The following is a 14,688-nucleotide window of genomic DNA, read 5'->3' on the forward strand; positions in this document are numbered from 1 at the left end:
GATTTTAACATTTTTTCCTAGAAATAGTCTATTTTTGTTTATTATGCTTAGTTTGTACTAATCTCACTACTATTTACCAAAAATATTTTTCAAACTATTAAGACATATACATTTTCTTCTCCAACATTTCCTTTTCTACTCTCTCCATTCCTTATATATTGGATATGTCAAATTTGCTGAGTAGTTTCTTGTGAAATTTTCTTGCATTTACTATATTTTTTTCAATTACCAGTTTACCATTTGATTACTTTTGGACATTATTTTCTAGTACAAATTTGACATTTTATTTCATGAGATATTGCAATTCATTTTTCTTCTTTAGGGAATGTTTCTAATCAGTCATCAATGGCTTGTAACTGTAACCCTTGCTGGATCAAGGAAAAGTGTGATTCTAAATCAGACTGGCCTAAAAGTCTATAAGGCTCCATCTTAATTTGAAGATGCTTAGTATGATAGCTTATACTGTCTTATTAGCTATGAATTTAAAAAATGGAATGTATTCTTCCTATAAAATAATGACATAATGTTTTCTAAGAAAGAGATTAAATGGTATCTGAAAATTAATCAACTCAGCAAAGGACTAGAGTGGTACTTCAGTGCGAGAGCACTTCCTGAGCAAGTGCAAGTCCCTGATTTCAAACTATTACTGATCCCAAATTATTTGCATTAATTATTTGAATATATTTACAATAACTACTTGGCAATCATTGTCTCTCTTAACACAATGTGTGTAAACTTACATATACATATATATATACATATGCATACACACACATATATATACATATACCTATAATGTTAAATTCTCTTTTTGGTCAGTCATAGAGTTTGAACTCAGGGTCTGCGTTCTGTCTTTGAGCTTTTTCACTGAAGGTTAGCATTCTGTCACTTTGAGCCACCAGAGTGTCACTTCCAGTTTTCTAGTGGTTAAATGGCGATATGTCTCACAGACTCTCTTGCTCTGGCTGACTTTGAATTGTGATCTTCAGATCTCAGCCTCCTGAGTAGCTAAGATTACAAGCTTAAGCCACTGGTGCCTGGCTCTTGAGTTAGGTATATACAATAAAACTTTCACCTATTCATTCCTGCCTATCATACTACATTACTGAAGGGCATACTTTAATTAACAGTCTCAAAAGGGTTAGTAAATGAGTTCCCTGTGTATTTCCATATCTCAAAATCTTCCCTCCATGTGTTTTGTTTTGTTTTGTTTTTCATTTGTGGTCCTCATAATATTAATAGGCTTGAAGGCTGTTCCATTCACTTTGAGATGGTTTTCCTTTTTACATTGATCAATTTAGCATAGGGACTGCATATAGTCCCTTGTGAATATAACTCTAATTTAGTGAATTTCTTTCTGTGGTTCCACTAGTGGATCCTGAAAATATTGTTTCTTTCTGGTACTGAGCAGCACTAAGGCAGGTACGCCAGTTGAAACAGCGCCCATAACCATGATTTCTAGGTAATCTAAAATCTGGACGTTAACTTATTTTCCTCTTTTTTGTTTTCTCTGTTCTCTTTGCTTGCCTATTTCATTTTAGTGCTGTGGAAGAGAGTTTACTTAAATCTTCCCCCTCTGTTATGTGAAATCTCTCAGTTGTTCCTACCATCCACCTCACTGAGTATGCAAACTGCTTATTACATGACAATGATTTGAGCAAAGTTGTTCTTAAATGTCTTTTCCATTATTTCTTTGTTAAAATGTCTTCTTTGGATATTATACCAACGATCAAGAAATATATCTATCAATGTAACTTCAGCATTAAATTGAATTGTGTAATCTGAAAAAATGTGAATGAGTAATTTTGTGCTCTTACATGACCATCTTAATCATATGTAGTGAACTAAAGTACAGAAAATAAGAAAAGGGTTTCCTACTTTACTTAAGACGTCCTCTTCTTATTTTATCAGTTGGCCATTCCAAACATACAAATTAAAGAAAACTTCTGAAATAGGTAGTGAATAGGCAGAATTGGATATATTTTATGTATCTCCACAGAGTATCTTCTAAGATTATTCTACAATTGGTTTTACTAGATTACACTCTAAATGGATAAGTTAATCGTTAATAATTTACCCATTAAATAAAAATTTGTATCTATTGTTCTTGTTAAAAAATCTGTAACAGGGCTGGGAAGTTGGCTTAGTGGTAGAGTGCTTGCCTTGCATGCATGAGGCCCTGGGTTCGATTCCTCAGCACCACATAAGCAAAAAAAAAAAAAAAGCCAGAAGTGGTGCTGTGGCTTAAGTGGAAGAGCGCTAGCCTTGAGCTGAAGAGCTGAGGGACAGTGCCCAGGCCCAGAGTTCAAGCCCCACACCAAAAAAAAACAAAACACACACACACACACACACACACACACACACACACACACACACACACACACAAAACCCTATAACACTAGATAAAACAAATTCGTTAAAACATTAACTTCTAAACAATTATTGTTCTTACAAGAGGGATTCCGTAATATTGTTTTGAATTCTTTCTTCATTTCATTTCTGGGTACATCTGGGAATTCAGCCATACCAATTCCTATAAATAAACATATCAAAAGACTTTATGTTATTATAAATATGCAAATGTTCACACGTGTGTATTTGTATAGTATTGATGTAAAATATTTGCACTTACAGATTAGAGAACAACAGTCAAAGTTCTGAAGTTGCTAGGAAGAAATTACATTATTCTCAGGCTTAAAAATATGTTTACCACTGGGGGTGCCAGTGGCTCATGCCCGTAATCCTAGCTACTCAGGAGGCTGAGATCTGAGGATCACAGTTTGAAGCCAGCCGGGGCTAGGAAAGTCCATGAGACTCTTATCTCTAATAAATGGCCAGAAAACTGGAAGTGGTTCTGTGTCTCAAGTGGTAGAGCACTAGCCTTGAGCTGAAGAGCTGAGGGACAGAGTCCAGGCCTAGAGTTCAAGCTCCAAAAATGTTTACAAATTAGTCAATGTATTCTATCCAGAAATAGGCAAAATGAAGCACATCTTTGTTGCTACCTGATTTCTATACAATACCATTCATGACCGTTGAAATTGTTCTATAGTGTTGTTATAGTAACAATATATCTTTCCAATTTACATTAAAATGACACTATTTCTGTAATATGTACTTGATGAAATGGAATTGACCTTGTTTTTACACAGACCAACCTATGCTTTTGCAGAGGCAGACCTTCCTTGATTTATCCAGGAATGTTGTCATTCCTCTTTAGAGAATTTTAACTGGAAATCATGTAGAATCAGTGATGGAAAAAATGGCAAAGTATTTGTTGAACTGAAAGCAAAATGTCCCCTCATGTTTTTAGCTTTATCCAAAGAAGTATCAGTAGTTTTTCAAAATGACACCAGACCTGTCACTGGATCTCTTTTACATCAGTGTTTATATATTTTTTATACTTTTGTTAGAATTAGAAAACATTGACTAGGTTTAGTAGCAAAAAAAAAAGACCTGAAAATTCATATTAGAAAGGGGATGATTAGCATTAGATATATGAGGCTACTGACTGTTCTTAATAATTTGTGGATGGAACATATATTTGTGACTGGAAAACTGTCATTATTTGAAAACTACAGAGTAGCAATTTTCTACTTTGAAGGATGGGTGATTCCATGAAAAAATATATATTGTTCCATTATAATGTTTACCACTCAAATGTACAACAACTGTAATTTTCTCTGACTGCTACATAATTACTAAAACACAACTGAAAAAAAATTCAGTAAGTAAGTAAAAAAGAGTTTAGTAAAAATATGGTTTGGTCATTTAAAAAAGTATTTCATTCAATACAAATGCATAATTCAAAACTGGAACCTCAGCAGTTGATTTTAGTTTGTTTTTTTCTCCAGTTGGTAAACATGAACAGTATGGATTCATTTAAAATGAACAAATAAATAACCTCTATATAAGTAGGGAAGAAATGGGATGAACTGCAGGTGGATCTACTTATATACTAGGAATTTAAAAACATGTACTGTAGAAATTTCTGATCCAGTACAGGTTATATTTTTTCTTGTATACAATATCCATTCATTGCTTTTTTATTTTATTTTATTTTATTTTTGCTTCAATTAATTCAAGCTCTTTTCACTCTACTAGTGTATTAAAATTTTATGATGTATAATAAAATGTACCCACTTAAAATGCCTAGCCTTATGGAATATATTTTTTTGTCTTGGTGCTATTTGTATTTGAGCTCAGAGGGCTCTGAACTCAAGCATTATACCACTCAGCCTTGTCTTCATTCTTTTGTCTGATTTTTGTTTTGTTTTGTTTTGTTGATCATGGGGCTTGAACTCAGGACCTGGGCACTGTCCCTGAGCTCTTTCTGCTCAGGGCTAGAGCTTTATCACTTTAAGCCATAGCTCCACTTCAGTTTTCTGGTGGTTAATTGGGCATAAAGACTTTCCTGCCTGGATCATAAAGACTTTCCTGTCCAGGCTTTGTACTATGATCCTTATATCTGTCTTCTCAGCAGCTAGGATTATAGGTGTGAACCACCAGCGCTGGATTTGTCTGCTTATGTTTTATGCCTAATTCTTTATGCCTAGGTCTTCCTGCATTGTTATTCTGTGTATGTTTCTGCTATAGCTGAAATGACAGGCACATGACACTCTGACCATTTTTTTTGACATCTCCATCTATGTGTCTGTGAGTATATCTATTTTTATCTCTATTTTTGTATTCATGTCTCATTCTATCTATCTCTTTTCTTGGAACTAGAATTCTCCAGATTCCTTGTTCTTTGTACCTTAGTTCTTATACCAGTGGCCTCCTAGGTTCTCAGTCCTGTTTAACTGAGGTCTTCTACCAGCATTCCAGGGCCTCTGTCTTGTAGAAAAGACTATTTGTGATATTTCTCAGTTTTGATAATAATGTAAGCTAATACCTCTACTGAACATCTCTCCTGCATGTTTATTCATAATCTATATCTACCTTTCTTACTTAGTATAATTTTCTAGATATCCCAGACTAATACAACATGGTTTCCTTTATATATATGGGCTCTTCCTTACTGCTTTTAAGATTTTTCTCTGTTTCTACATTTTTTATTATGATGTGGGTTTCTTTCTTCATTGTACTTAGATTTTATTAACATTGTATGCAAAGATTCATATTTATCATTAAAGAATTTTTTAAATCTCAGCTATAATTTCTTTAGGTATTTTTAAGTTATTTCTCTCACTTCTCTGTCTAATGTCCCATATGTGTGTGCTCATTCTCTCCTCCAAGTATTTAAATGACCTTGAACATTAGTGAATATTTTTCTTAGAGTATTTGACTTTTTTAACATTACTTCCCATTTTGCTCTTTGTAAAACATTTTCTATCTCTGTAGATAGAATATTTGTTGAAAGATCACCATCACAATTTCATTTAATTTTTAATTCTGGAGATTTTATAGACACATTCTAGCTACCACAAATGAGGAAAAACATGCAAACTATGATTCTCTGGGTCTGGCTGGCTGTGCTTAATATAATTTTTTTCTAAGTCTTTTCTTTACAAATGATACAATATCATTCATTTTTCTGATGGATAAGTAGAATTTCATTGTGTATATCTACCACATTTTTTATCTGTTCATCTATTGAAAGGCAATTGGTCTGACTGATTATCTTGGATATGGTAAATAATGTAATGAACATGGTTGTGTAGCCTTGATTTTTGTTTGTTGTATAAATGTGAAGGATGGAATTGCTGTGTCATAGAGTAGCTCTATGTTTAGTTTTTTGAAGATCCTCCATACTGAGTTGCACAGTGGTTAAACATGCTTGCCTTCCCACCAAAAGTGTAGTAGTTTCCTTTAGGCCACATCCATGCCAGCATTTGTTATTTTTTAGTTTTCTTGATACTGTATATCATAACTGGGGTAAAGTGGAATCTCAATGTTATTTTGATATACATTTATAGCCAGAGATGTTGAACATTTCTTCATATGTCTATGGTGCCTATAAATCTAGAAGTAAACACACTGGTGGTAAGTGAAGGGTTACACATGAATTAGATAAAATATAATAGAATCTATGGAGAGTGCAAGTAGTGTAATTTTTTAAAGAGGACTAAGTCAAAGCACAACAAACTAAGTACCAGGAAGGGCCAAAGGGAGAGGGATAGAGGAATGAAGGAAAGAATTGGGGAGAATGCAGACACAAATTCATCATATATACCACAGATTTGAGAAATATAAGGGAAGAGGTGAGTTAAAGGAGGATGAAGATGTTGAAATGGTGACAGGTCCAGATCCATTGTACCCATAAACCACTTTGTTAAACGACAAAAAAAATCAAAATGTAACCTAAAATTATGATAAGGGAAAAGTGGATTAGGAGGGTGGGTGAGAATGTTGAAAAGAATGACATTGATCAAGATGCACTGAATTTATAAACTGTCCTGGTCAATGGGCAATTCCTTTGTACAACTAAAGACAATAAAAATATTCAAAAAGAAAAGACAAGAAAAGCTCTATGGAAACTGCTCTGTGGTCTTTCTCTTTTCAGTCTAACAAATTATGCTTATCTAAAATTAATTTTGTGCCTTTCATTTTCCTGTTTTACACAGTTTCCAGTATATGGGTTTCTTCAAATAATTAATTATGTTAAAACATGAGTATTTTAGATATATATAGTGGCTCAGCTCTGGGTATGATTTTTTCTTCTTCAAGCATATGTTATTGTTTTTCCTCCTGTGGATTTGTTTAGTAATTTGGCTGAATTATTTTATTGACTATTGTTATGTTTGTGGGGTGAAGATTAATGCTGCAATTTTGCAAGACCAGCCTTGGGTAAGGACACAGCTATTTTATTTTATTTTATTTTTGGGGGCCAGTCCTGGGGTTTGAACTCAGAGCCTGAGTGCTGTCCCTGAGTATTTTTGCTTAAGGCCAGCACTTACTATTTGAGGAACTTCCAGTTTTTTTTTGATGGTTAATTGTAAATAAGAGCCTCAAAGACTTTCCTGCTAGGGCTGGCTTTAAACTGTGATTCTCAGCTCTCAGTCTCCCAAATAGCTAGGATTACAGGTGTTAACCACCAGCACGTGGTTCAGAATCACTTTTAAGTGAGTGTGGTTCATTCCGTATGTCATTTAGGTTCTTCCCCACATGCCATCTTAGGCTCTCAGTCCTTTCAGTGTCACACCAGAACTCAAGGAATTTATTTCTAATACTGCTCAAGTAGTAGAGTGCTAGCCTTGAGTGAAGAGCTCAGAGACAGCGCCCAGGCCCAGAAAAAGTGAAAATATATACTTTTCCTAGTTACTTTCATATTGAAAATTTTATACATCACTGCTACTCGAAGTCTAAAAACAGTAGCATAATTCTAACCTATTACTCAATTAGAAGTTCCTGCTTCAGCAGAGATATTACTACTATACTTGGCAATGTTAATGCACATAGGGAATTATTAGGTAATGCAGTACTGCCAGCTTTCTTTCATCACTTCAATCATCCACCCTTCCTACTTTTGTACGTCAGAGAAACTTTCTACCTAATCTGGATGTAGAAAATAACTAATATAGCATTTGGAAAACACTACTATATAATTTTCACTTTTAATAAGTAAAAGTATTACTATATGAGTGTACCCATGAAGACCTTTCCTGTGTCACAATATCACATATGAGTCATTGTTATTAAAAGCACATTAAATGCTGTGCACCAGTGGCTCATGCCCATAATCCTAGGTACTCTGGAGGCTGAGATCTGAGGATCGTGGTTCAAAGACAGGCCGGGCATGAAAGTCTGTGAGCCTCTTATCTCCAATTAACCATCAGAAAACTGGATGTGGTACTGTGGCTCAAGTGGTAGAGTGCTAGCCTTGAGCTGAAGAGCTCAGCGACAGCACCCAGGCCCAGAGTTCAATTCCCACAACCAAAAAGCAAAGCACATTAATTAAATTGAAAATAAGATAAATGAGAAAATTCAAGTTATAAATGTTTTTCTTACCAGGAATCATCTTTGGTAGATTCTTTACTTCACATTTTAACAAATTCTTTCCAAAATCACCTCTCAAATATTCTACATCATTCTCTATAAAAATAAACATAGTTTAATACAATTAATGTGAATTATAACAGGAATGTGAAGGTATATGTGTGTGATACTATCTCAATTAGATTTTTTTAAAATAAGTTTTTATTGTGAAAAATACCACACAGAGGGGTTACGATTACATGAGCAAGGTAATGAGTACATTTCTTATCAAGCATTGTTGCCGACTTTGTTTTTCCCCTATCATCCCTGCCCTCCCACCTCCATGACTACATCTTCCCCAACCCCTGCCCCGCGACAAAGTTGTAAAGTTCTTTTTTTCTTTTCTTAATTTTTTAAATTTTTTATTGTAAAGATACTATACAGAGGGTTACAGTTACATGAGTAAGGTAATGAGTACACTTCCTATTGAGCATTGTTACCCCCTCCATTGTTTTCCCCCTACCATCCCTTCCCTCCCTACCTTCCCCGAGGTTCTTTTTTTTAAAATTGTGATTAAGTGATTGCATAATTTCCTGAATTTCACACTATTGTGGAATAATGATGCTCATTTAAAGTCACAAGTTCATTCTAACTTTCCTGGAGCAAATTGTCTATCACAGTCTATAACATGTAACGGTGTACACATATACACCATACATGTGATCAGCAGCATGGGGATATTTAGTAGTCGACCAGATGAGTGGGAGTTCTTTGTTTCTTAAACCTGTTAGTTTTATCGTATCACCTAGCATTTTGGATTTAGCATCCACTTATCAGGGAGACCATGTACCTTTGTCTCTTTGCTCTTGGCTTACCTCGCTCAACATGATTCCTTCTATCTCCATCCATTTCCCTGGAAATGCCATTATTTTGTCATTTCTAATGGCTGCATAATATTCCATTGTGTATAGATACCACAATTTTTGAATCTATTCATCTGTGGTGGGGCATCAGGGTTGTTTCCATATCCTAGCTATTGTGAACAGTGCTGCAATAAACATGGAGGTGCACATGTCCTTGTATATTGGTTCCAGTTGTTCAGGGTAGATGCCTAGAAGTGGTATGACTGGGTCATAAGGGAAGTCAATCTTTAGCTTTCTAAGGACCCTCCAGACTGCTTTCCAAAGTGGTTGTATAAGTGTACATTCCCACCAGCAGTGTAATAGGGTTCCTCTTTCTCCACATCCCCTCCAGCATTTGTCGTTGGCTGATTTGTGGATGTGGGACATTCTGACTGGGGTAAGGTGGTATCTCAGGGTTGTCTTTATTTGCATTTCCTTCACCACCAGGGATGATGAACATTTCCTCATGTGTTTCTTTGCCATTTTTATTTCTTCATCTGAGAAGTCCCTCTTTAGTTCCCTTGCCCATTTAGTAATTGGTTTGTTAGGTTTGGGAGGGATTAGTTTCTTGAGCTCCCTGTATATACAGGATGTTAACCCCTTGTCTGATATATTGCTGGTAAATATTTTTTCCCAATTAGTTGGTTGTCTTTCTAGCTTGGTTGTGATAGATTTAGCTGTGCAGAAGCTTTTTATTTTAAGGTAGTCCCATTTGTCGAGTCTCTCTCCAATTTGTTGTGACCCTGGGACTCTGTTCAGGAAGTTCCTTCCTGTGCCTATTAGTTCAAGTGTCTCTCCTACTCTGTCCTGCAGTAGTTTCAGAGATTCAGGTTTAATGTTAAGGTCTTTAATCCATTTTGAGTTGATGTTGGTGCATGGTGATAGGCTGGGGTCCACTTTTAGTTTTCTGCATGTGGCTGCCCAGTTTTCCCAGCATCAGTGGTTGAAGAGGCTGTGTTTCTTCGATTGTATGTCTTTGGCTCCTTTGTCAAATATCAGCTGGCTGTAGGCCTGTGGATTTATTTCTGGATCTTCTATTCTGTTCCATTGGTCTTCGGGTCTGTTTTTGTGCCAGTACCATGCTGTCTTTGTTATTATAGCTCTGTAGTAGAGTTTGAAGTTCGGCATGGATAGCCCTCCCAAATTGTCTTTATCCCCTAGAATTGTTTTGGCTATTCTAGGTCTTTTGTTGTTCCATATGAATTTTTGGACTGTTTTCTGTATTTCAGTGATGTACGTCATTGGGATTTTAATAGGAATTGCACTGAATTTGTATATTATTTTGAAAGTATTACCATCTTTACTATATTAAGTCAGCCTATCCAAGGGCATGGGATGTCTTTCCATTTCCTAGGGTCTTCTACAACTTCTTTCTTTAACTTTTTATAGTTTTCATTAAATAGTTCTTTTACATCTTTGATTAGGTTAATTCCTAAATATTTTATTTGGGGGGAGGTTATTGTGAATGGGGTTGCTCCCTTTATTTCCCTCTCTGCTTGTACATTGTCAGTGTACAGGAAGGCAATTGATTTTCTGTGGGTTCATTTTGTATCCTGCTACTTTCCCGAAGTGATTTATGATTTCTAAGAGTTTGGGGATGGAGTTTTTGGGATTGTGAAGGTATAGTATCATGTCATCTGCAAAAAGGCATAGTTTAACTTCTTCTTTCCCTATGCAGATCCCTTTAGTGTCTTTTTCTTGCCTTATTGCCCTGGCTAAGGGTTCCAGAACTATATTGAAGAGGAGTGGAGACAGTGGGCATCCTTGCCTTGTTCCTGATTTTAGGAGAATTGGATGTAGCTTTTCCCCATTAAGTATAATATTGGGGAAGGAGACACTTCCAAGCTCTTGCCAGCAGCCGCCGCAGTGGCGGCAGCTGTGGTGGTGGCAGCAGCACAGGAGCCATACCTGAGCCACAGAGAGTCCGGGAAGAAGGAGCCAGATGCAGCAGGCGAGTTGATTCTACTCAACACCAGCAAGAACCAACAAGGAGCAAACATCTTCATCCTGCAGTTTCCAGACCAGAGATGGCCCAGGAACCAAGACTCGACGTGAGTAGAAGCCTGATGTCCTCACTCCTTCTCAGGGAGCAGAGGAGCAAGGCCACCCCTCCCCCTCCCAGCACTGGAGATCTCCATCTTGGATACCAACAAAGCTCGGAGGAGCTGCTAGCTCCAACTCAAGCCTTGGAATAAAACGAGTCATTTAGCAGGTCATAAGAACTTAACGGCAGTGTGACCTGCCAGACTCAGCTCCACAAAGGGAAAAGTCACCCAGCTCGGGCGCCAGCCCTAGGAGTGGCTTTCTTCACTGGGTAACCAGAGCCAGAGGTTGCCACTCCCTCTAGCAGCCTCGACAATCAATTGAAAATCAGAAAACAGAAACCCTGAGAATGGCTCCAGGCTGGGCTCTGTGAGTTTTTCACAAACTAGCCCCCGGGAAAAGCTACCGTCTGTTGAAAGGCCTCAACTCTACTCAGAACCTAGCCTCATCACTGCATCCCCCTCTTTTGTGATACTCAAAGCAGATCTGCCTCCCAATGAACTAGCCTGGGAGGAGGATCGCAAAATCCTGGGTAAAGAAGAGCATTTTTCTGCCTGTTCGAACAAACTGACTTAAGAAACCAACCAAGCCACAGGACCACAAGCAGACCAGAGACTCCAACAAGAGGCTGGTTATGGACACAAGGGAGATACAGGATTTTTCCCACCCCTCCCAAAAAAATCAAAGAACTTTCTTTTCTTCTTCTTCTTCTTCTTCTTCTTCTTCTTCTTCTTCTTCTTCTTCTTCTTCTTCTTCTTCTTCTTCTTCTTTTGGTACCTTATATACAAAAATTTTTTTTTCTTTTCTAAAACTTTTTTTAATCTTTAATTTTTGCCTTTTTTGAAAAAAAATTGTTTTCCAGAAACTTTTTTTTCCTCTTCTAATTTTTATTTTAGGGATACGTGTGTGTGCATTTTTCTTTCTTTTTTTGTTTTCTTTCTCTTTTTTTCTTAATTATATTTTTGTGTTTTGTTTAGCTCTAATGAACTTCTCATCTTTTTTTCTTCCTTTCTTATCCTTTTTATCTTCTCCTCTCTTTCGTTCTTCTTTATGTGACTTAATTCTTGTCCTGCACATCCTCAGATAAACTATTAGACCCTATCCCCCATTGTGTACACACTTAATCCACAAATTTATTACTCAATTCAAAACCTCTGAGACTTAAATTCCTTAATAGCAGTACTACATCTTTATACCTATATAATATTTTAAGCATTTTTATTTTTAAGTTTTTCACATCTCCTTTATATCCCTCCCCTTCTCTCAATATATTCACGTTCTTCTCTAAATAGATTGTTATTGATTCTACATGATTTTATTAATTTTTACTTTTCTATTTTTTCTGGTCTCTTTTCTTTTCCCTTTCCCTTTCTACCTTTTTTTTCTCTCTCTACTTTCATCCTACCCAACCTATTTCCTGCTTTGAGATTAGGACTTAGTTAACTCTCCCTGTGCCTCCCCACATCAACCTATTCCTATTTTTTACCCACATTTCTCCCTAACCCTAATAATTTCTGGTCTTCCAAATTCTTCTTTGCGGTTCGTAGCCCATTAACATATAGTTGTTTGATGTTGAATAGATGTATCTGTTGAACTAGATTGTATCTGTAGATTATTGACTGTGCAAATTCAGACTTTGGTTGATGCTTGCCTTAAGATAGTGTTCTAGCACAAAACTGGTGCTATTTTCATCTCAAAAGGGCAGAGTAAGCCGGAAAAACACAAGAAAAATGGCAAATCCAGGTATCTCAATTCCCAATCTTGATAATCAGGGGCAGAACAGATAATGAATAATCCAGAGTAGAATTCCCAAATAGCTCTACAAACACTGCTGGCAAACATGATAAATGAAAAGATTGAAAGCATACAAAGGACTCTGTATGAGCGTGATAGGGAGAGAGAGGAGGCAATCCAAAAGTTTATACAGGAATATCATAAGCATGAGGAAGCTACTCAAAAACTGATACAGGATTTGTGTGAGCAGCTTGAGAATACTAAAAGAGAAAGGCAGGAATGGCTTGAAGCAGGCTGAGAACACTCAAAGAGAACTGCAGGAATCCCACAAAAGGGAGGAAGCTAATCAAAGAGTAATACAGGAATTGAGATAGCAGGAAGAGAATACACAAAGATCACTAAAGTCATTAATGGAATCCATTAACAAAGAGCTGAAGTAAGTCAGGGAGACCACAACGGGAATGCAGAATGGAACCCAACAGAAGGAATGGGAGTCCAAGGAAACCATAAACAATCAACTAAGTGATTTGAGAATAAACACTGTACACCAAATTAAGGAAGTAAAGAAGTTCATACAAGATCTAAAACAAAGCTTCAACAAAGAATTTGAAGCCATCAAAGCTGACCAATTAGAAGGAAAAGAAATTTAAAACAAAGTAGAAAGTCTTGACAGCAGGTTAGACCATGCAGAAGATCGAATCTCAGGGATTGAAGACAGCCTGGATATTATAGAGAAAGAACATACAACTATCCAAGACAAGTCCAAGAAATATGATAGATCCATCCAACACTTGGAAGACACCATCAGAAGGCCTAATCTAAGGATAATGGGTATAGAGGAGCACCTAGAAACAGAAGTTAATGGCCTAGGAAATTTGTTTAACAGGATCCTAGCAGAGAACTTCCCAAACATGCAAAAAGAGAGGCCTATTCAGATACAAGAAGCTTTCAGAACTCCAAATAGACCAGACCAGAATAGGACATCCCACCTTCACATTATAATCCACACAGGATCAACTCAGACCAAGAAAAGGATCCTTAAAGCTGTCAAGGAGAAAAGATTAATCACCTATAAAGGGAAACCAATTAGAATCACCTCAGATTTCTCAGCAGAGACGATCAAAGCAAGAAGAGCCTGGAAAGATGTATGCCATGCCCTAAAAACAAACAACTATCAACCAAGAATACTGTACCCAGCTAAACTCTCCTTCATAACTGAAGGCCAAATAAAAACCTTCCATAGCAAAGAAAAATTGAAACAATACATCTCCACCAAACCAGCCCTACAAAAGATTCTTAAAGATGTCCAACACATAGAAAACCAACAAGACCACAGTAAAGGCCAAGAAACTGCACCCAAACTGAGAATCCAAGAACCATAGGAAGAAACCAGTTTTCACAGACTCCAGAAGGTAGATAACATGACAGGAATTCCCAAATACCTCTCAGTCCTATCTCTTAACGTTAACAGATTGAACTCTCCAATTAAGAGACATAGACTGTCTACTTGGATTAAAAAACAAGACCCTTCTATCTGCTGCCTGCAGGAGTCACATCTTGCCAGTAAAAACAAACACATTTTTAATGTTAAAGGCTGGAACAAAATCTACCAAGCAAACGGCCCCCATAAATAGGAGGGAGTTGCAATCCTAATATCAGATAAAATAGACTTCAAATTAAAATTCGTGAGAAGAGATAAAGAAGGTCGCTACATACTAATTAAGGGATCTCTCCTTCAGGAGGATATTACAATTCTAAATATCTATTCGCCAAACAATGGAGCACCCACATTTATCCAAGAAACACTGCTTTCCCTCAAATCCAATATAGATCCAAAGACATTAATTGTTGGGGATTTTAACACACCACTCTCCCCACTAGATAGTTCAACTCGGCAAAAACTCAACAGAGAAAACACAGATCTAAACAGCTGCATAGATCAACTAGATTTAACAGACATCTACCCAACATTTCACCCAGCAGCATCAGAATACACGTTTTTCTCAGCAGCACATGGAACATTTTCTAAAATAGACCACATTTTAGGCCACAAAGCAAACATGTCTAAATTCAGAAACATTGAAGTTATACCTTG

At 36.6% G+C, this 14,688-nt stretch overlaps 1 protein-coding gene across 2 annotated transcripts in view; it reads right to left on the reverse strand.

The window, feature by feature from the left end:
- Positions 1 to 14,688, reverse strand: part of Ccdc7 (coiled-coil domain containing 7) — a 196,349-nt gene that overhangs the window by 45,628 nt on the left and 136,033 nt on the right. For both annotated transcript variants that reach the window (XM_069990678.1, XM_069990677.1), the window contains exons 30-31: positions 7,948 to 8,031; positions 2,453 to 2,533 (exon numbers count right to left, since the gene is read on the reverse strand). In XM_069990678.1, the coding sequence (XP_069846779.1) occupies positions 2,453 to 2,533; positions 7,948 to 8,031 (165 nt within the window). The remainder of the gene's footprint in view (positions 1 to 2,452; positions 2,534 to 7,947; positions 8,032 to 14,688) is intronic.

Source organism: Dipodomys merriami, unplaced genomic scaffold, assembly GCF_024711535.1.
Source record: "Dipodomys merriami isolate MVZ:Mamm:240054 unplaced genomic scaffold, mDipMer1.0.p SCAF_4, whole genome shotgun sequence".
Classification (NCBI taxonomy): Eukaryota; Metazoa; Chordata; class Mammalia; order Rodentia; family Heteromyidae; genus Dipodomys; species Dipodomys merriami.